The sequence below is a fragment of the Anolis sagrei genome, chromosome 3 (genome assembly GCF_037176765.1).
Source record: "Anolis sagrei isolate rAnoSag1 chromosome 3, rAnoSag1.mat, whole genome shotgun sequence".
NCBI lineage: Eukaryota > Metazoa > Chordata > Lepidosauria > Squamata > Dactyloidae > Anolis > Anolis sagrei.
In genome coordinates, this window is record NC_090023.1 from 228,693,711 (window position 1) to 228,717,997 (window position 24,287).

General features: G+C 39.6%; 1 protein-coding gene across 2 annotated transcripts in view; it reads right to left on the minus strand.

Moving 5' to 3' along the window:
* LOC132770702 (vertebrate ancient opsin-like) overlaps positions 1 to 24,287 on the minus strand; it is a 153,603-nt gene that overhangs the window by 113,718 nt on the left and 15,598 nt on the right. For both annotated transcript variants that reach the window (XM_060767932.2, XM_067465948.1), the window contains one exon: positions 12,784 to 13,112. In XM_060767932.2, the coding sequence (XP_060623915.1) occupies positions 12,784 to 13,112 (329 nt within the window). The remainder of the gene's footprint in view (positions 1 to 12,783; positions 13,113 to 24,287) is intronic.

Genomic DNA, 24,287 nt, shown 5'->3' on the forward strand with positions numbered 1-24,287 from the left:
CCCAACTAGCCCCATACTAGAGTTAAAATGAATGCTAGGGAAGTTAAGAAAATTGAACATACATAACTTGATGAAGCTATCCATAAATGATAGTGGAAGGATGGTGCATTGGATAGCGACAGCATATTATTGCATCTATTCATAGTATTGCCTAAGTTTCGCTAAAATATCTGGTAAAGTTAGTTGTCAGCAGTACTTGGACATCCTGGGAATGATACCAATGCAAAAAAAAAAATAGTTACTGACTCCAGCTGTTCCTCTAACCCAGCTTCCCCAAGAATCCAGGGTATCTTAATTCTGGAATTTGGGGGTGCTTTGAATGCAATATTTCTGCTTCTTGGCAGGGGGTTGGACTGGATGGCCCACGAGGTCTCTTCCAACTCTATGATTCTATGATTCAGGGCATGTTTAGTGTATGTGTATGTGCTTTCTTATCTGTTACATGATCATTTCCCTTGGGGGCAGATTAGTCCATTATTGTTAAATAAAAATAGCATGGGATTTGATTATGACAAACCCCCCCCCCCCCCATCTCTGAGAATTATATGCAGCCTGCTACTTTTACCTTTTCTTTTCCACATCAGGCACAAAAGACTAAATCCTGCCTCCGTGGACTTAAAGGGCACTCTGCGGACCTCACGCAAATTAAAACAGGATGGAGTCAGTCAGAGGAATGAAAGCAGACTTGTCTCATGGTTTCTACAAATTATAGTGTTATTCGCCCTTTTCAAATACAAAGGAATATGTCTACACATTAATTCCATCAACCCTCCAAAAAGCATAATCCAGTATTGGATGTAATTCTACCTTGTCACAGGAAAGATGAATTCCGGGGATAATCAACCATGTAGGAGAGAAAGTGGATTCATATAGCCCTGCTCCTGACTCCCACACATCAACTGGGTTTGCTTATACACAAGCAAGATATACTTATTTAAGCTCCTCATGCACTCTATACAACCTGAATTTTTGCTGGGCTGCTATTTGTGCAGAGAAAACCAAACTGCATAGATTTTGTACAGAAACACAGGGCAATATGGCTATATGAAAGACGCAGCATACATACATTTTCACAAGTGCATTCCTGTGAAAGTAGTGGCGACAGTGAAGTATCAGACCACAACCTTCAGAATCCTCCACCCAGCAAGTTAAGTGGGGATTTGGGGATCTGTATTTGAAAAAAGAAACTCCCCTTCCCCCAATGTTCAGGGTTCACCTGAAAGAAGAGGTAGCCAATTGTTTTCTAAAACAATACAGTGTTCCTGGCTCACTGTTTTGAACAGTAGCCCAGCATAACTTCCCGGGGAACAGCTTCATCATGCTGTATCATTTCCACAGGACATTTGATCCCTAGTTACAAAGGGAATGGCTTAGCAGAGTTGCTAAAGATAGCCCAGTAAAGCATTTTTTGTTCTGTTTTTAAAAGTGAGAGAATAAATTCATTTTTAAAGGTAACCCTACTTCGAAATAAAAACTCTTTGATTTTAATGAATTTTGCAAAGATCTTATGTGCTAGATGAAATGCCAAATCATCTCCTTCCCATCCCACATGACAAACATTGAGTCCATCCCCGCCCCCCAGTCCTAAAAATTATCAGTATAATTTTAATAGTATATGTCAGGTAGAATTATGTACATACATTATGCAATCACCTATAAAAACTGAATAAAAGGTGTGTGTGTGTGTGTGTTGTTGTATTTCTATCTTTTTGTTGCTGTTGTGTGCCTTCAAGTCATTTATGACTCATGGGGTTTTCTGGGTCTGAGAATACATGACTTGCCCAAAGCCATCCAATGGGTTTCCATGGCCAAGTAGGTAGTTAAACGCTGGTCTCCAGAGTCTTAGGCATTGACATTATAGAATGAATGAAGTTTGATGCCACCTTTACTGCCATGGCTCAATACTATGGAATCATGGGAGATATCGTTTTGCAAGGTTTTTAGCCTTTTCGGCCAAAAAGTGCTAGTGCCTAACCAATCTGCAACTCCCATGATTCCATAGCATTGCAACGCAGTTGAAGTGGTGCTGAACTGAATTAAATCTACAGTGTAGATCAGAGGTTCTTAACCTGTGGGCCGCGAGGACGAAAATCTGGTCCATGAGCCTACTTCCTTTTTATTCATTTATTTTATTTTATTTCTGCACATTTCACATTGCCTGCCACTCCTTCCCTGTCTCTGACCAGCCCTGTCCCCTTGGATAGACCACATCAGCTCTAGATTATTAAATATGGTTTTCTGCAGGCGAACAGATGGTGACTACTGAATGGCATATGTTCTGTATCAGAAACTAGAGCTGATGTGGTCTATCCAATGCAGTTTTCTGAATCAGCACCCCAAATAACCAAATGAAATCTAAAGTTGACCAAAACCCATTTGTAACCCTTTTGGTACTAATGTTGAAGAGTGGTCCCTGGTCAAAGTGGTTCCTGGTCAAGTGGTCCCTGGTCAAAAAAACCCACTGGTGTAGATGCACCACTACTCCAATACTTAAACCATACCACATTAATATATACCCGGAGATCCTTTTCAACAATCAGTTATTGAAAATAAATTAAAATCAGGTAACACATTGCTACAAATATATCCTTTATTCTTCAGCCATATGAAAATGGTTCATCCCTGCCTTGAAATGCCAAATAAATTTGGAGCAAATGCTTTTGCCCAGTGTTGTGTGTGTCAAGCGAAGGAGCCAATGATGCAGTATTGCTTTCCCTTGATGACACATTGATTGCTCCCAGAATTCATGCCATCTGTACAGGGCTCCTGAGCTACACCTTAGCTTGGGAAATGTTGAGTAGAACTGATTGTTCAAATTAAAGCTGCCATTCTTGTTAATGGAGCCACTCATTTAAATTTCACAGATTTAAAACTAACCAGTCAGGCCATTGAAGGAGCAACATTCACTGCTGGTTTTTTCAATGATTTCTCATGTTTATGCAAATCAGAGTTTTCTGGGAATAAATAATAGAGGAAAATTCAGGATGTTTATTAGTCTTACAACAAAGGTATCAACAGGCAAGAAAATCTTGGCAAGACATCAGTGGTATATTAGGCTCTAGAAAAATTCCAGGAAGGAACTACATTGGGTATCATTCAACTCATTAATAAATTTATGATTGCCCCCTACAAAGTGCCTTGCAATACATCAACATTCTTCTTAGTTAAGGTATTTTGTGCTTGCTTTGTAGATAGTTTGTTTTATACATATGAGATTAAATGCATGGAGGAGAATAGGAATTCAGTAATATCCCATATGGAAGCAAATGAATTAATATGTAGGGTCATATAAGCAGCTTCCTTAGGTGAAGCTACATAAGAATAGTGAAAAAGCAGGCATGCCACTGATGACCCAGAGCTCAGGATGTCCTTCAGCCTAGAAAACAATAAATACTGGAACACTCCTATATTGTCTCTTTGTTTTCTAAGTTATGAGCATAAATTGGTCTTCCTCTCCTTTCCCCTGAACACCTATCATGAGATGAGATGATGTGACTCACTGGATAAGATGATAATGCTCAGTAAAGCTGAAAGCAGTAGGAAAAAAGAAAAACTATATTGTAAATGGACCAACCTAAGAAAAGAAGGCTACAGCCCTAAGTTTGCAAGACCTGAGTAGGGTTGATGACCTAAGTTCTTAGCAGTCTCTTAATCAGGCAGTGGCCATAAATTGGAACCCAAAGCAGTGGTCAACAACAACAACAATACACATTTCCCCAACCTGAATCTCTCAGTAAGTTCTGAGTACCAGCGTGAGATAACAGAACTAGTGCTCATATTTGATAGGACATCAAGGAAAAACATCTGAAGAGGGCCATTTCAGAAAGCCTAATTTATATCTAGTTGTTGTCCTCCAATCTCCCTGACTTGCTTTCTTCATTCAAAAATCAAAATGATTTGATGAAAGGAAATAACATGATTTAAGACATAGATGGCATGGATAATTAATATATATATATAAAAAACATTAATAGACTCTAATTTGAAGAGCTACCAGCTAAGAAATACACTATACAAAGTATAGAAAAAGGTCACATAAAGACTCTACTTAAAAATACCTCTGTGGACATCTACCAAGGAAGCCTTCCATTGGACCAAGATGAGGGGGAAATGGCCCACTTATAAACACATATTATTTGGACAACAAACAGAATATCATCTAAAAAAGCCAAACCAGCTACAAGAGGGCAGGCAGTTTTCATGGTTCCAACATAAACAACTAGAAGAAAGATACCAAAAGGATGAGAAGATTGACATTAAATGGAAAGTTAATAAAATAAATACTTTTTCCAGTCTAAGGAAAAACAAATTGCAAGTCTATAAAATATTATTAAAATTAGACACAGAAGTACATCTAATCAAATACTGAATGATCCATGGTCAAAGAATGTCGGTCATAATATCCACCTAGTCAAATGGGAACAGATGTGGAAAACAAAGATTAAATTCACAAGATGTTATGCACTAAGTGAAATTTTCTACAAAATGATATATAGATGGTGCATGATGCCGGAAAGATTAACAAAAATGTAACCAAAATTTTAAAGAAATGTTTGTTGGAAATGTCATCAAAAAATGAACCTTTACCATATGTAGTGGACATGTCCTAATGCACAAAAAATGGATTATAATTCATAAGGATACTGAAAACATCTTAAAATTAAAGTATCACTCAAGCCAGAAAAAATTCTGATATTCTACATGGTAACTGCAGCAAGGATGGTTTATGCTTGCTATGGGAAACCAGAATAAATTTCCACCCAAGATTTAAGGTTTACAAAAGTATTGAACATGGCAGAGATGGACAAACTGTCTTAGCTTATACAATTGCTAGATCCTTCCAAGTCTGAAAAAGAATGGCAGCCTTTTATTGACTATTTAAAAGTAAAAAAAATGAAAAATTAGTCGTATTAATAGTAATTATTATTTATTTATTTATTTATTTATTTGATCAGTCATATGACCATTTCAAAACAGAACACGAGTAAAAAACAAGGCAACAAGGTGATAAGAATCTTATTTTCCTGATTCTTCTTTTAGGAAATCTGCTCTTTTCTTAATAGCTTTCAGAATAAAAAGGCTTACTCTGATTATGCTGGATCTTTCCTGCCCTTGCAAGAGGGATATCAGAAGATCATTTCTGTTGGGGGACCTGCAGTTGGATAATATTGGATGTAAATATCTGTCTCGCAGTTCAGTGTATGCTGGACAGTCAATTAAGAAATGTTCAATATCTTCCACTGTTTGTTCTCCCCAGATGCAGAATCTCTCACTTCTTGGGATGTTACAGTAACGCCCGGTTTGCACCATAGTACTGAGTTGTTCAAACCTAGCTCTAGTATATATTCTTCTTAAGGGTAGAGGAAGTGGAATAGTTAGGTAGTGCTCTAAATGAATATTCCTTTTGTGGGAAGCTAAAAACATTGTGGCTGAAGACCTACCTATGCTCTCTAGGTCCAGCTGTGCATAGACATACCTAATGCGCTGCTTGAGCACTTGCCCTGCCCCCGGACCCAGAACACCCAGAAATTGCAAAGGCAGACTGAATCCAGCCAGCTCATTATTCAGAGCCGCCATCCACGATGACTTCTGGTCATGCTGGACTTGATCCTCTAGACATAGGCGAGGAAGTCTACTGGGATCCATAGAGTTTACTTTTGACCAGTAATTAAACTGTCTCATTAGAATTTGAGCTTTTACTGGGAGTATTCCTAGCTCAGCCTTTACTGCTGCCGTCAGCGTTGTTCTGGAAAGGCCCAGGAAGGTGCGAAGCTGCTTCACTTGGAAGGCTTCAATCTTAGCCAGATTGATGTGCCCCCAAATTTCAGCCCCAAATATAAATGCTGGCCTTATTTTTGTTTTGAAGACTTCCAGGGCAGGTCTGATTGTGCCTGGGTATCTATGATGGTACAGCTTATAAATGGAACCTGCTGCTTTCATTGCTCTTTGTATACTATGAGTAATGTGGTTAGCCCAAGCACCAGACGAAGAGAACATAATGCCTAGATATTTGTAGCAATTAATTTGTTCCAAATGTACGCCTTTCAGGGACCACGTGTAGAGTTTCCTGTTTTTTCCAAAGACAATAATTTTGGATTTATCCTTGTTCATAGTGAGTGAATTTAGCTCACAGTACACATTGAATTTTGCCAGGGATCTTCTTAGTCCCACTGGAGATGTTGCCATAATCACCATGTCATCAGCGTAAAGCAGGATGTTAATAGTTCTGGACAAAACTTTAGGACCATGTAGACTGTCAGAGGACAATGTATTTACGATGTCATTTATATAGAAGTTAAAGAGAAAGGGGGCTAAAATGCACCCTTGTCTCACCCCAGTTGATGTCTTCATTTCATTGCTCAGAGCTCCACTGGGTCCAAGTTTAACTTTCAATACGGTGTCAGAGTACAGCATAATGATTAAAGTAAGTAATCTTCTGTTGATGTTTGTGGCAGCCAGCTTTTCCCATAGTATGATAAGACAAATTGTGTCAAACGCTGAAGACAAGTCTATAAATGCTGAATACAGACACATCCCCCTTGAATTATACTTTTGATTTTTGTGCTGCAGGACAAAGCAATTATCTATGGTTGAACATCCCTGTCGGAAGCCTGATTGTTCTTCACAGAGAATATTGTTTTCATTGGACCATTGCTCAATTTTGATCAAAAGATATTTTGCGTAGATTTTTGCTGTGATATCAATCAGGCTTATAGACCGATAGTTCTTTGGATTGGTTTTTTCTCCATTCTTATGAATAGGGACGATAATACTCATCTGCCAGCCTCTAGGTATGCTGCATGAATTGTTAATGTGGGAGAAGAGCCCTGTTAAAAGTTGGGCCCACCAATCACTGTTGTTCTTGAAAAGTTCAGCCGGCAAAAAATCCTCCCCTGGCGCTTTATTGTTTTGAAGTGCGTTGATAATAGATATTACTTCATGTGGCTTGACTTGTGTCCAGGCCGGGAGGGTGGCAGGTTTGCAATAAGTTGTTACATGTTTTACATTGTTTGAATTGCCTGCCTTATTAAAGAAATCACCATAAAAGGTTTCCCAATGAGATGCAGGGATTGGAGAGTCTATTGAGAATCTGATTTGTCTCAATTTTGAAGAGACTAGTTGCCAGAAGACTGCTGAATTCTTCAAATGTAAGGCAGAGTCCAGTTCACGCCAAATTTTTGTGTTATATTGGGACTCCTTATGAGAAATCAGTTTTTTGTATGACTTCTCAGGGTTAACATATTATTATGCAGATCTTTATTAGGGTAACATATAGCTCTTCTCATGCTCTTTCTTAGTGACTTCCTCAGTTTTTTACAGTTCTGGTCAAACCATGGGTTTGTTCTGTCAATAGAGTCAATAGAGTCGCATTAATAGCTTTAAGGGAAAATTAGTAGCACATTGATATAGGAATAACAAGAAAAGAAAAAAATAGAGAAGTTAGTGACAAGAATAACAAGATCCCCATTGATATCTAAGGGATCCTGGTAAGTTAATCTATCAGAAGATTTATAACAAAAAGGATAGATTTTTTTTATTATGAAGAAAACAGAAAGACAGGGTAGGAAGCATTAGTCAAGGCTTTCTATTTTCTATTTCTCAATTTTTCTATCTCCTTTGTTTCAAAACTCTACACTCGCTATTCTAGCCTGTTTTAGATTAGAAAAGAAATTTTCTCTTTTCTTTTCACTTTTCTTAGAAACCTTTTCATAGAAACCTTTTTTGTATTAGATAACAATGGAAGAAGACAAAGCTGTAAGATGTTAAAAATAGCATTGCAATAAAAATTATATGAAAAAAGAAAGAAAATCAGGAGATTAGATAGAACAGTAAAAAAAAAAGATAGGCAAAGTTTATAGAGATCAGCCAGAGATCGTGCAGTGTTATAATACAAACCACACAGAAGCTGTGGTTTGTCTTTGAGTCTAAGGAATGAAGTGCAGCTGAGTTCTCCTGGCAGTGATAGCGAATTCTTTTCTAATACTATTTCAGCTGCTTCTCAACAGCAGCCTCAAAGTTTACTTTCTGATTGCAAGGGAAGATTAGACTTAAATGCCAAATGGATAGTCAAGTGTCATGAGAGCAATAAGTATGAACAATTTAAGGCTAATATAACTGAAAAACCACTGCACAAAAGGCTCTTTGCAGGTCCTTTATTCTGATAATTCAGCTACTTCTGGGTGGCTATTAGATTCAATTTTATTGTCTTAAAGAAAGACAGTAGAATTCAAGAGATACCAGAATTGCCTTTTGCTCAGACCTAATCAAGCCGTGAGCTCTCAATGAAAAACTAAGGACCTCATCACAATGAGGTCCTAATCCATGGCCCAAACCCACATCACCCACTGCACCCCATCATCATTCCACAGCCCAGCTTCCCCTCATTCTTCTCTATGGGATGCGGGAAGCATCCTAGCACGCTGCCAAGATGCTTCCTCTATGGAGCCCCACCAGTAGTTGCTTTACGTTGTCGGATGGCGTCTAGTGGGCTCCATGAAGGAAGCGTCCTAGCAGTGTGCTAGGTTGCTTCATTCTCTCCATATGATGAGGTGGTAAGAAAAATACAAGGAAAGGACCACACTTTATGAAACAAAAAACCTTTATTTGGGTGCAGCCCTTCAAATGTTGTGGAATCGCACCCTCCAGCTTTCCTAACCATTGGCTATGTTGGCAAGAATTGCTGGGAGTTGCCATTCAACAACAAATTGGTGCATCAACCAGTTCTCGATGAGATTACCCTCCCCATAAAAGACTGTGTTCACAACTTGGGAGTGTTCGCAACTTGGGAGAATCCATCTCTCCAAAGACCAGCCCAAGTACATGTAACAGTCAGGAGTGTTTAATACTATCTTCAGCCAAAACACCAGCTGCACCCCTTCCTAGAATTGGACGACCTAAAGATGGTGATGTACATGCTGGTAATCTTAAGGTTGGACATCTGCAATGTGCTTTACATTGGGCTACCTCTGTACCAAGTTCGGAAACTAATTACTATATTTACTTGAGTCTGATGCTCAGCTTTTTTGGCTAAATTAACTTGCCAAAATTTGGCTGCACATTAGATTAGTGTAATACAGTACTCTTAGTGCTGAGCCAAAGCAAAGGGGAAAGATGCTTCAGGAGCTGCAGCTGTGGCACCTATTTGAGGAACCTCATCTCTAATTTAATTGTCATGGCTCCAAGCTGTACAATGCTGGGATTTGTAGTTTGGTGAGATATCCACGTTCTTTGCAAGAGAAGGCTCAAGGCCTTGTAAAACTACAGTATCCAGGATTCCATAGCACTGAACCAAGGCAATTAAAGTGGTGAACACCAAGCTTTTCCTTTCAATCGCTGGACACTTTGGTGCTCTAACACACTTGTTTTTAAAGAAGGAATTCTAACCAGACAGCAACTGTAATTGTGAAATTACACATAGGACTCCATTTCTGAAACATGTAGAAACAGGAGGATTTTAAAGGCAGGCTGGAATTGACTCCACTCATCACTTTGTACTTAGAAATGGGTATTTTTCCATGGGATGGGAAACTGTTCATTTGCCCATTTTCAGTCCAGATTCTGACGTTTCAGTGTGGGTGTATATGTGGGTGGTCTTTTCAAGCCCCTTGATGTTTCTTCTGCCACCATTACTCTTTGGACTTCTATCCTCCATTTTTTGTTGTTGCTGCTGCTGCTGTAACTGTGCAATTTTGAACCTTTGAAATTCTGCAATTGAACAATTTGATTTTTAAAAAATCCTCTGATGTGGGCACTCTACGGATGACAGAATGGGAGGAGACAACACCTGATGTGAAATGAAGTGCCAGATTTAACTAGAAATGGGAAGACGCAATCCTGTGTGATGGGGGTGAGTAATTTTTGCCACAGGAAGGAGACGATTCTTCCCACTTTCGCTCCCTTGTGGGATGAAGTCCTAGGATTGAGCATATTACACTCATAAAAGTCACTCCACTGGCTGCCAGTCAGTTTCTGGGCAACGTACAATGTGTTGGTTTTCACATTTAAACCCTAAATGGTTTGCGTCCAGGTTTCCTATAGGATCTCCTCCAGTACAATCCACCCCAAACAGGTCATCTGGCGTAGCTACTCCAGCCAGCCCACTAGAACTCAACTAGTGACTGTTACCTAGTGAGTCTTTTCATCGACCACCCCAAGACTGTGGAGTAATCTGCCAGAAGAGCTCTAACAGCTAAATTAGCTGTCAGAATTGAAAACACAACTAAAAACCTACCACTTTCGAAAGGCCTACCCAGTTAGTTTTAACTATAAATTTTAAACTCATGTTTTTTGTTTACTATATTTCAGTCTTTGTTTTGTGTATTATAATATATGTATTTCATAGAAAATACATTTTATATGTGTTTTTATATAATGTTTGTGTGTTTTTAGCTATGTTGTGATCTCCCTCAAGCCACAAGGCAAGGTAGGTAAAAAATATTTTTATTATTATTATTATTATTATTATTATTATTATTAGGACAGCATGGTTTCTACCTCTGATGTAATTTATCATCATACAATGCCCAATCACTTGGAAAGATCACAAGCAGAATATGAGACCAGGAGCTCTTTCCCATTCTTCTCTCGAGCAGCTGACAAGGTTCCTCTAATTATGAAGATGCATGTGGTCATCAGCCCTGCTGGTCTTATCCTCTAATCCTTTTCTATAGACCTTTGAGTTAACGGTCATTGCCACAAATGTAAATGGTCTCAGTTTAGAAAAGTTTACGTCAGCCATGGTCCCTACTGTATACTGGATTTTGGGATTTATTGTCCAAAAAGCAACTTTTCCACTTTTATCTTATCCCCATGCTTGCTTTTTTATCTTAAGCAAGAAAACAAGACATTAACACTGTAACATTTCCTCTGTAGGATTGGCTCATTATTTTGGTTGTACCTCTTCATACTGTTCCAGTTTCACCAGCCCCACTCCCTCCATTTCAAATGAATTTTGTATTACTTTAATACACTGCAGAGAGGAAGAGGACAAGACAGCTACACAGACAAACTCTGGCACTTAATCCTGGGAAAGAACACCAAAGTGGAAAGTCAGTGTCTGGAGCAACATAAGGACTGTCAGCTGCATAGAATATCACAGCAAATTCGTTGTCCCCCATGCAGTTCTTTCCTTTGTCCTTTCCTGTTTCTTCCCTTAAGGATCTAATCATGCCCACACATTTGCTGAGTAAAATCATGGTTGTCCCAGGGTACAGGTGATTAATCTGTAATCCCCATGGGTCTTCAGACTTACTCCTGAAGTAAAAGGTCTAGCTTGATATAATTACATGTGCAGTGGAAAAGTGAAATTAGGAAAACCCACAACCAAACCAATCTGACTTTAAAATGTGATGTTGTATTAATTGCCAGTAACTTGTGGTCCACTCCAAAACAGACATCCATAAGAGCCAACAAAAGCAATCCTAGAATACCAAAAGATTATTCATGCAAAATTACATCTAGGGCTACATTCTAGTAGAAAACTGGCCCAGAGTAGCACAGATCCAGCACATATTGGCTGAATCTAGGGACAATGGCCAGATAGGCTGGTACCACATCAGCCCCATTGTTCATGTTGCCACCATCATTTCTCACTAGTCATCCCTTGTCATGTCTGCTGATATCAGAACAAGATCCCTGCACAAGCAGCAAGAAGAGAGGGAGATCACACACACACACCCTTTTTGCTGGTTACTGTATACTGATTTAAGCAGATATGAACATGATAGCCAGGCATTCACAGCGAGCTCCAAGCCTGGTAGAGAGCTGAAATACTGGTGACATAGAGACAAATCATCTCTCTCCTCTGTGTTGATCTGTGCAATGAAACCATGATGGTGGCAGAAGCTGTCTGGACAGGGGATCAGTCCAAAATGTACCTGATGCAGCTATCCAGTCTGCCACAAAGCCTTACAACTTCATCACATTGGGGTTGAAATGGGCCCCCTTTGCTTCTTTTGGACAGGGCCTGATGAGCGCCATCAGATGACACTAGCTTGGCCCCACTCCCATTCCTCCCAAAGTAGAGGAGAAGTGTCACAAGAGGAAGACTAGCCTATATCAAAGCCTGGAAATTCTCTTTTTGGTATTCTCTGAATCATGAAGGTTTCATGAAATTGTTACATAACATTTACTTATTGGCAATGGATTTCTTACTTATAGATTTTTGCCTTTTTATTCTAAGTTTTGTTTACTTTATCTACCATAGTATTAGGATATGGGCACTTTAAAATGTCCACAATTGAGAATGAATTAATCCTTGCACTACTATTACTAATTATAAATGGTTGTTAGAAAAGTGTGTTTTCATAGACTGTACTGAATTATTCCCATAACGTTTTAAATGCTTTTGAACTGCCTTGCTTTCTTGTTGTTTATTTTAGAATTGTCCATTTGTTTTTCAACTCTTTATTATGGCCATTGTGTTTTAACTGTACTTTTTTCAATCTATTTTCTACACAGCCTTGAGTCCCATTTTCTGCTCACTCTGTCGGTGTCTAATGATAGAGTTGTTCTGTCCTCCTGGATATATTGACAGTATAGGGAGTAGAACTGGAAACCAGTCTATGGTTTCCATATTCCCATACTGTATATTCCTGATTGCTCTGGCTCAGACCAACCCAATCTTCTGCAGCAGATCTTGCAGGTTGCGGGGGATTCCAAAGGGAAAGGCATATAATTAAAAATCAGCTCCTATCCTTTCCATCCATCAAAGCCCTAATTGGATAATAAAGGAGGACAACCACCCAATGATGTCTTGGATAACTGACTGAAAAATCCACTCACCTGCTTGATGGCACACAGCAGCTTCCCATAGCAATAAACAATAATGATAAAGGGAATGACAAGGCAAAAGATGAAAAGGCAAATGATGTAAGATGTGTTGTTAGCATCCCTTGAATGCCAGTTCACAGAACATGTGGTGCCTGGTCCTTCAGGTCCATAGCTACTCCATCCAAAAAGTGGTGGTAGTGACCAAAATAAAGAATATATCCATGACAAGAAGATGCCCATCCATACTTTCTTGTAATTTGTGGCATCTGCTTCTGTTGTTCCCATCATTGTGCAGTATCGTTCATATGAAAGCACAGCCAGAGATATAAGTGAGACGGTACCTGTAAAGAAATAGCAAATGATCTGATTTATTTTTGAAGAACCATTGTTTAGTAGTCAATGTATACACTTGGAAATACTAGATAGGAAAGTTTTTTAAATAAAATAAAATAAAATTTCAGATATCTGATGCTACTGTACAATTATTTTCTTGCTTTATTTATTTTTCACTGTTCCATATCTGCATATGTAATGTTATTGATGTGACCAAGACATAGGACTAGATAGCCTCCAGGTTTCTAGGCAAGAGTTGCTATTGTGTGATCCTAAGACACTGGTTCTCAACGTTCCTAATGTCGCGACCCCTTAATACAGTTTCTCATGTTGTGGTGACTCCCAACCATAAAATTATTTTTGTTACTACTTCATAACTGTAATTTGGCTACAGATATTCCACAGATATATAAATCCCATTTTCCTAGTTTCCAACAGAACCCAAAATCCGTGAAGATGCCTGCCATAGATGCAGGCAAAATGTCAGGAGAGAATGCTTCTGGAACATGGCCACACAGCTCGGAAAACACACAACAACCCAGTAATTCTGGACATGAAAGCCTTCAATAATACAATTTTGCTACTGTTATGAATCATAATGTAAATATCTGATATGCAGGATGTATTTTCATTCACTGGACCGAATTTGGAACAAATACCCAATACACCCCAATTTGATTACTAGTGGGGTTGGGGGGGATTGATTTTGTCATTTGGGAGTTGTTTTTGCTGGGATTTATAGTTAACCTACAATCATAGAGCATTCTGAACTCCACCAAGGATGGAACTGAATCAGTCTTGGAACACAGAACACCCATGACCAACAGAAAATACTGGAAGGATTTAGTGGGCATTGACCTTGAGTTTTGGAGTTGTAGTTCATCTACATCCAGAGAGACCTGGGGACTCAAACAATGATGGCTCTGGACCAAACTTCACATGAATACTCAATATGTCCAAATGTGAACACTGGTGGAATTTGGGGAAATAACCTTGACATTTTGGGGTTGTGGTTGCTGGGATTTATAGCTCACCTACAATCAAAGAGCCCCTTCAGCCTTCTCTGCCAAAGGGGTTCGTAAGACCATCAGAAATACGTGTTTTCTGGTGGTCTTTGGTGGCCCCTCTGAAAACCCCCTCATGACCCCCCTCCAGGGGTCCCAACCCCCAGATTGAGAAACACTGCCCTAATACAAACCTATCATGGTGCTTTCTTGGCAAGATTTAATTGTAATAGCTAAGTGGAGATTTGAATCTGGTCTCCAGAGTCATTGTCCAATACTCAAATCATTATGCCAGCTCTCCTAGAGCAAGGAATAATTGCTAAAATATTCTAACCAATTAGCCAGATAAAGTCTGGCACATTTCTTTGTTAGGTAAATTGGAGATAATATGTTGCCATATTGCAAGCAATATGTTGCTAAACAGTTGGCTGATTGCTCTCATTCTCACTGACCAGCAAATATTTGAAAGGGAAATGCTGCTGTTCTTGCCTCTACACAGCTGTATAACATTCACATTATCTGCTTTGAATTGGATTATATGGCAGTTCAGACTAAGATAAGCCAGTTCAAATCAGATAATGTGAATTTTCTGCATTGCTAACCTGGATTATCTGGCAGTGTAGAAGGAGCCTCAGTATGAAATAAAGTGAGATGACTGGATATAAAGAGCAACAAACAAACTTGCAGTTTGAGGCAGAAAACAAAACAGACTGCTCAAATTAGGTCTCTGGAAACAGTTTAGGTTGCCTTCTAACACATCTCATTCTTCAGAGAGGAAGCGGAGAGAGTTTTCTTCTTCCCCAGTTCAATTTGCAATGAGCCAGCAAGCTCTCAGATGCAATACTGCCCTTTGTCATCATTATTACAACTTATAATTTTCAAATACTGCCACTAGTGGCCGCTAGTGGCTTCTAGAGAGAGAAGGATACTCAATTTTATGGGGGGGGGGGGGTTGAAGGAGTAAAATCATTTTCCCTGTTTCACTGTTATTCCTCCCACCCGTGTCCCTGTTGTGGTAAAACCCTAGTTTATTATATGGGGGGGGGGGGGGGAGAGAGAAGTGAAAATGGGGGAAATGGTTTTCATCCTTCAATTCCCTCCCTGTAAAATGGACTATCCTTCTCTCTTTAGCAACCCCTAGTGGCCTCCACCCAGATAATGGAACAGTACTATTTCTAATATTAATATATTATTATTGCTACCATAATTAGGAGCCCCCAGTGGTACAATGAGTTAAATCCTTGTGCCAGCAGGACTGCTGACTGACAGGTCAGTGGTTCAAAACTGGCAGAATGGGTTGAGCTCCCTCTATCATGCAGGGACATGAGAGAAGCCTCCCACAAGGGTGGTAAAACATCAAAACATCTGGGCCAATTCTCACACACCAGAAGCGACTTGCAGTTTCTCAAGTTGCTCCTGACATGAAAAAAAAAACATTATTGTTGCTTATTGTTTTATATTAATATTATTACTACTGTCATCATCATTATCATCCTCAGTCTACCTTTTCCCCAGTTCAGGACTCAATATGGCTTACAGCAATTAAAGCAAGTGGCAAAAATTTCACTGCATAAAAGTTTAAACGGTATAAAAAGCAATTAAAAATATACAGTCCAGGACATCGTGAAAGGTCTGTTCCTAAACATTCTGTCCTCAGTGTCCTACTGAAACCTGTGGAAAATTAGGAAAGAAGGTCTAACCTCCCTGAAAAGGCTGTTAAATATGTTAGGCTTATTCAGGATTTTGCAATGAAAAAGTCCAATAAAAAGATAAGCTTTAAAGTTAATATGAATACTATTTGCAACTGTATTGGTCCGTTGCAATAGAAAAGCTAGATGTTAACAGGGTAATCCTTTATTAATAAGCAAGACCTCAAGCTGGCTGTTATTGTTAAAGTATTGTAGAACTTCTCCTTGTCTTTAATGAAGGCTCAATCCCATTGTTCGCCCCTTCTGAGCTCCCCCACAGACATATACTTTTCCATTTACTTATCTCACCCAGGGTTTTATCAATCTTATTCTGTGCATTTAACCCGCCCACCATGCTTTTATTTTATCTCTTCATCACATTATTTTGCATCTGTTGATTTCATTTTCTGTCATTATATGTGTTTTATTTTGATGTTATTATTTGCTGTTTGCATCTTATTTTGTTTTGTTTTGTTGTATTGTAATTCTAGGCCTGGCCTCATCTTAGTCCCCTTTGGGGAGATGGTGGTGGGGTATAAATAAAGTTTATTATTATTATTATTAGAACAAATTGGAATTTTGTTTTTAGAAATTCTAGAATTAAGGCACATTATTTGCATGCCTCCTATGGGTAGGAGATTATTGTGTCAGTGTAAAAAAGGAGTCTATTTTATGTGTTTCTCTAAATTGGAGCCTGGCTATACAAATGGAATTTATCATCACATCGGGACCTGGAGTATATATAACAATAACAAGATTAATTAATTTGATATACATTACTGTACTACCCACCCCTGGTGGTGCAGTGTGTTAAACTGCTGAGCTGCTGAACTTGCTGACTGAAAGTTTGGTGGTTCAAATCCGGGAGCAGGCTAAGCAGAGTGAGCTCCTCCTGTTAGGCCCAGCTTCTGCCAACCTAGCAGTTTGAAAGCATGCAAATGTGAGTAGATCAATTGGTACCACTGGAAGGTAATGGCGTTCCATGCAGTCATGCCGACCACATGACCTTGGAGGTGTCTACAGATAGCGCCTGTTCTTTGGCTTAGAAATGGAGATGAGCACCAACCCCAGTGCTGGACACAGCTAGACTTAATGTCAGGGGAAACATTCACCTTTTATCTTATGCCTTGTTCTACTTCCTTTGATTAGAAGTGCAGACACGTCCAATCCAATGTGATTAATCCATGTTGTTACAGTATCCAAGATTTCAGATTTATGTGGGTCTTCTAAAGTAACCACATTCCCCCTCACACCAATAACTTCCAAGAAGTGGGAAAATAAGAGTGTTGAATTCAGGGAATCATAGAAACATAGTTGGAAGAAACAAGAAGGGTGATCCAGTTGAAGCTCAGTGTGGGTCAATTTCAGATTAAACCAGATTCTAAAAGCTTTGTTTGTAGACAAGTCCAGCATAGATCTCAGCAGAGCTGCATCCCTAAAACCCACCGAGCAATCCTTCTCTGTCAGCTTTACAGCGGTTAGTTACAAAAAAAAAATGGATTGACCGAAAGTAAATTGGAAGAGGAGACTTATTTCCCGAGTTCTTGAATTTTGTATAGTGCCTTAGGCATACAAAACCAGCTTGGCGTGAGTTCCTTGCCCCTGGCAAGCCAAGATGCCAGGAGAGCGACCAAAGGAGAGAGAAGATTATGTACAAATAAGATCCCTAGATAAGGATGTGGCTCTTCCTTTCTTTTTAATCTCCCTTTCAGTCCCACACAGACATAATTATAGCCTTTTTGCCTTACACTGATCCTATTGTTGCCAGAAATAGCAGCAATTTGAAAAGGGTATTTAAAAAACATCCGACTCTGAAGTAACACACGTGGGTGTTATAGTTACCAGAACTCAGTTTTCTGGTTGTTAGCACCGCATCTATGACACAAAATGGAACAATAGCAGTGGCTGTCATCCCTTGAAACTCCCTTCTTTCCCTCTCTTGCTTGTTAGGCATGTAGATCCCCATAAAGGCTTAGCTTGTTGCCTGCACTAGAAGATCATCCAAAATCATCCTTTTCTAGATGCAGGTTTCAGTCAATTGGCCGTTCCCCTGCAGCACTTTAGCCTCTGGCTATATAGTTCACCTGAGCAGTGCCATAACTTTGGAAACGCATGCATATATACATATGGCAAGAACATAAAAGAGGGCAAGTCCTAACAATACTACATACCTGTACCTGTGTGGTGAGGAGTGCTACAGTAAAAAGTATGTGTTTTGGGGGCCCCCGAGATAGCCACCAAAGATTACTGTATGTAGCAAACTTTGTTTCATGAACATAATTTTTTAAAAATATTGCATGTGTATATGGTGTAGATGAAAGATAAATGAATTTTGTGTTTACACTTGGGTTCTCATAACACATTTACAAGTAATCAAATATTTGCAGAAGCATACGAAAAGCTCGGCCTCTCATTGAACATCGAGGAACCAAAGTGCTCTTCCAGCAGCCAGCAGCCAATTCCTCTGCAATACCAGAGATACAGCTTAATGATGTAGCATTAGAAAATGTTGACCATTTCCACTATCTTGGCAGCCACCTCTCCACAAAAGTCAACAGTGACACTGAAATACAACACCACCTGGACTCTGCGAGTGCAGCATTTTTCTGAATGAAGCACAGAGTGTTTGAGGACCAGGACATCCATAGGGATACCAAGGTGCTTGTTTATAAAGCAATTGTCCTCCCAAAATGTGGACTGTCTACAGATGTCACACTCAACTCCTGGAATGATTCCATCAGCATTGCCTCCAAAACATCCTGCAAATCTCTTGGGAATACAGGTGGACAAATGTCAGCATGCTGGAAGAAGCAAAGATCACAAAGCACTGAAGTGATGCTTCTGCACAACAACTCCGCTAGATTGGCCATATTGTCAGAATGCCCGATTACCATCTCCCAAAGCAGTTACTATACTCCCAAGTCAAGAACGAAAAATGTAATGTTGAACAGGAAAAGAGATTTAAAGATGGGCTTAAAGCTAACTTCAAAAACTGTGGCATAGACACCGAGAACTGAAAAGCCCTGACCCTTGAGCACCCTAACTGGAGGTCAGCTGTGTCCAGCAGTGCTGCAGAATTCAAAGAGGCAGGAATGGAGGGCAAAATGGAGAAACACGCCAAGAGGAAGGCGTTTCATGCCAACCCTAACCAGGACCGCCTTCCACCTGGGAACTGATGTCCTCACTGCTGAAGAACATACAGATCAAGAATAGGGTTTCACAGCCATCTACGGGCCCACCACCACTTGGAGGACCATCATCCTTGGGCTACAAGGATCGCCTAAGTAAATATTCAATATTCAAATATTCAAATATGAAAAACTTCTGGCATTAAGTATTTCAGATAAGAGATTTTTGATCTATAGTAACAGTGATTGTCTAGATATCAGATTAGACAAAATGTTGAATCTGATAAAGCAGTCTCGTTTCAATGCATAGTACATTTACTAACAATAAACTGTTTTATTTTAAGGAGTATACCATAAATACAAACATCCTGGATCAAACGCAATAATGAAGGCGGTTATGTCTTTGATGATTCTGTTATAAAATGAGTGTCCCTTTAAGACACTAAATAAAAGACAATCTCTCTGTGTGTGTTTTTAATGCAACTGTCAAAGGCAATATAAATTTCACTGGCAGTTTTGGTTTTCCATAAGGAGCCATCAAGAAAATCACTTCAGTCTTATTAGGAAATTCTACAAAAGAAACACCATGTACATCTCAATGTTTTCTCTGTCAGTAAAATTCTATATGCTATATCCCCAGGTCTAATCCCAGGCCCCCTTCCACACAGCTGAATAAAATCCCACATTATCTGCTTTGAACTGGAATATATAGCCATGTGGACGCAGATAACCCAGTTCAAACCAGATATTGTGGGATTTTCTGCCTTGATATTTGGGGATATATGACTGTGTGGGAAGAACCCTATGTCACATTTGTAGTCTTCTATACTACCATATAATCCAGATTATCAACACAGGCAATCCACATTATCTGCTTTGAACTGGATTATATTAGGCCCCTTCTACACTGCAATATAAAATCTAGACTATCTGCTTTTAACTGAATTATACCGCAATGTAGGCTCAAGTGATCCAGTTAAACACAGATAATGTGGTTTATCTGTTTTGATAATCTGGATTATATGGCAGTGTAGAAGGGGCCTTGGTCTGCATTGTCATATAATCCAGTTCAAAGCAGATAATCTGGAGTTTATGTGGAAGCGTAGAAGGGGCCTGAGACCCCTTCCACACAGCTGTATGAAATCCACATTGAACTGGATTATATGGTTGTATGGACTCAACCCAGTTCAAGGCAGATATTGTAGATTATTTGCCTTGGTATTCTGGGTTATATGGATGTATGTAATGGCTCTGAGTCTCCACTGTCCAATAATCTAGAATAAGAAGATAATCTAGGATCAGATCCTGGCATATAGGGACAAGACAGAACACCTTCAAATTAATATAAGTAAAGGTGAGTGAGGTGAAAGCTTGGGGAGATATCCTCAGTCATTTTTTTGTTTAGATTTTGACCAAAATTTAGATCGTAACACTTTTCCTTAATTCTGCATTTGTTCTAATACACAAAATGCATTACCTTTAATAGTATTTTTCAGAAGTATTAGACATTTTCAAGAATAGTAAGTGGAAATACATTTCTTTCCTTAATAAAACCTCTGCCTTTATTTATATCACATGTGCAAACTGAGGCCACTTCTACAGTACCATAGAAAATCCAGATTACCTGCTTTGAACTGGATTATATGGCAGTACAGACTCATATAATCCAGTTCAAAGTAGATAATGTGGATTATCTGGTTTGATAATCTGTATTATATGGTGGTGTGTTGGTACTTGTGTAGTCAAGGCAGCACCATTCATTCACAAGAGAAGGATACTAGAGGGTTTGGAGAAACCCCAAAGCTTTCAGAAAAACAAAACACCTTTGGAGTAAAAAAAAATTCAGCATGAATATCTCCAAAAGAGCCAAGAGAGAACTGGACCTCAGTGAAGGCTGGAAAAAAAGAACATGGTCAATAAGTGAGAGATAGAACACAATGCCTTGCATTTGGAACAGAGGTGTTGCATATTGCCACATTTTGTTGAAAAATCTATTTGTAAAATCTAAAAGATATATTTTACAATATTATTCCCCAGTATTCAATTAAATATATCGCTTACAGCAAGGGGCCAATCCAGGGACCATTTTCAAAGAATTTATTAAGATGGGTGCATTCCAATGGTAAATACAATAGAAGGAAAAATGCCAACGCAGGCTGGATCTACACTGTCATATAATTCAGTTTCTAAATCCAGATTATCTGCTTTCAACTGGTTCATATGGCAGTGTAGACTTGTATAATCAAAGTCAAAGCAAATAATATGGATTCAGAAACTGGATTATATAGCAGGATAGATGGGGCCATGGATTAAAGCTCATACTCCCAGTAACAAAGCCATAAGAAATATTTTTCTGCCCTCTTTGGAGGAAAACTCCATAAAATTTTGCAAACCACCAAATAAGAATGTCACGAGGCAAAAACTGAAGCCATTTGGGTAAATTCAGAAGGGCAGAATAGGACCTGGAAGTACTAGAATTGGCCAGAGAGAATGGGGGTCCTTCCACACAACCATATAACTCAGAATATCAAGGCAAAAATCCCACAATATCTGCTTTGAACTGAGTTGTCTGAGTCCACACTGTCATATATTCCAGTTTGAAACAGAAAATGTGGGATTTTATTCAGCTGTGTGGAAGGGGCCTGAGATTCAACACTGAAATTCCCAGGTGTCCCGGTTTCTATATAGAACCAGGGGCGGTTCTTGCATTACGCTAGGTAAGCGACTGCTGAATAGTTTTTTTTTTTTTTTGCCAGAGGCACAAGGGCGCCTCTGTAAATGCCCCCTCCCCTCCGCAACCTTTCTCTGCCTCCCTCTCCCTCTTGAAGGCTACACAGAGTCCGCAGCCTTCCTTCTAGCTCTGCTCATGCGCCCCACAGTTGGACGGTGTTTCCCTCCACTCCCTGCATGCGTGTGGGAGGAGGCGAGAGCAGCAGTGTGCGAGGTGCCCTCGAGGCGCCCTCCTGCCTCCTGCTGCAGCTATTCAAGATCCGGGAGGAGCACGAGGAGCCAGGTCAGTTCTAGTCACCTGCTTACAAGGAAAGGGCCTGAGGCTGCGAGGAATAGTGGGAGTTGGAGTCCAAATCACCCAAGTCCCACTTACTGTTGTTGTTATTATATTCTTCTTCTTTTTATTATTATTATTATTATTATTATTTTAGTATTATATGGGGCAGAAAGGATGAGGGAACCTGCTATAACTTTGACTTACCGTTGTTGTTTGTGGGTTTGTTGTTGTTGTTGTTATACGGGGCAGAAAGTTGTATTGGATCACACGTGGGACACTTCACAAGTGTCTAGGACTGTGTGATGTATAGGTGAATAATGCATACTGGGATAAGGTGGCCTTCTGCAGCTGGCAGGCAGATCATGATTTTGTCAGTGCTGATTGTTTTTAAGTGCAGGCTAAGGTCTTTAGGCACTGCACCCAGTGTGCCGATCACCACTGGGACCAATTTGACTGGCTAGTGCCAGAGTCTTTGCAGTTCAATCTTTTAATCCTCATATTCCAGGTTTTCTGTTTATCCCAGATTATCTGGCAGTGCGGACTCATATAATCCAGTTCAAAGCAGATAACCTGGGATCGGATCTTGGGTTATAAGGACAGTGTAGAAGGGGTCTAGGGGCCCTTCCAGACAGGCCCTATATCCCAAGATCTGATCCCAGGTTTTCTGTTTATCCCAGATTATCTGGCAGTGCAGACTCATATAATCCAGTTCAAAGTAGATAACCTGGGATCGGATCTTGGGTTATAAGGACAGTGTAGAAGGGGTCTAGGGGCCTTTCCAGACAGGCCCTATATCCCAAGATCTGATCCCAGGTTTTCTGTTTATCCCAGATTATCTGGCAGTGCAGACTCATATAATCCAGTTCAAAGCAGATAACCTGGGATCGGATCTTGGGTTATAAGGACAGTGTAGAAGGGGGCTAGGGACCCTTCCAGACAGGCCCTATATCCCAAGATCTGATCCGAGGTTTTCTGCTCATCCCAGATTATCTGGCAGTGTGGACTCATATAATCCAGTTCAAAGCAGATAATCTGGGATCGGATCTTGGGTTATAAGGACAGTGTAGAAGGGGTCTAGGGACCCTTCCAGACAGGCCCTATATCCCAAGATCTGATCCCAGGGTTTCTGTTTATCCCAGATTATCTGGCAGTGTGGACTCATATAATCCAGTTCAAAGCAGATAACCTGGGATGGGATCTTGGGTTATAAGGACAGTGTAGAAGGGGTCTAGGGGCCCTTCCAGACAGGCCCTATATCCCAAGATCTGATCCCAGTATGATATTTCAAGCCTTGGGAAAAGTTTGAATGAAACAGAATTGAAGAATGCCTGTCAACACCTTCAAACCATTTTGGCTGATGGAGAAGACTGCTGTGAACGGTGATGATCTGTTTGAAGAGCTACAAATATTTGCAACTATGCTGCCCCCTGGAAGTCATCCAGCTAAAGCGTTGTCTTTCATAACCAAACGTGGTTATGTGGATACTTTCCCAAATGTTTATATTGCATTGAGAATTCTGTTAAGACTTCCAGTATCTGTGGCCAGCGGTGAAAGGAGTTTTTCAAAATTAAAACTTATAAAAACGTACTTAAGATCAACTTTGAGTCAAGAGCGCTTGAGTGGACTAGCAACCTTGGCCATTGAAAATGGCTTGCTGGATGAAATGGAAACAGATATAATAGTACACGAGTTTTCAAAATTGAAAGCCAGAAAAATATCTTTTTAATTTTAAAAGTGTTCAAGTTTATTTGTGTTAAAAAAAACTGGATGTTAAAGTATCCAGTCAAGTGAAGGGGCCAGAGCTGGCTGTGTTGCCACACCCATTGCAATGGTCCAGGCTGGCATGGCACTTTTGAAGGACAAGAGTTCGCTTTCTTAAAAAGGAGGTGTCTATTCTCCTGGGGCTGCGTTCTCCAAAACAAATCTGATTTACAGACCCAACAAGCATGGGTTTGAGTTCTCTGTTATTAGCAAGACCCTAATCTGAAAAATCTTTTGAAGAGACAGCATGACCAATAAACCTTTGTGTAGTACTTGTAGACCAAAAATAACAACAAAAACTTAAAATTGTTGCTAAGTTTAATAAAATATTTGCATTCTAAAAAAAGTTAATTTGTGTTAATTCTAGGTAATGTAACTATATGAACATAATGTTGTAAGTAAATTTCTGGTTTGTAAGGTAACTCTTTTATTCACCTCTACCTTCTATGTTTTATTTTTCAGTGATTGGTTGAGGGGGGGGGGGCGCCAAAATAATGTTTGCTTACCTTTGAAAATTACCTAGGGCCGCCTCTGTATAGAACATCCCATATTTGCATGCTTCGAGTACAATTCTCTTTGAAGCTATTTAGGATGC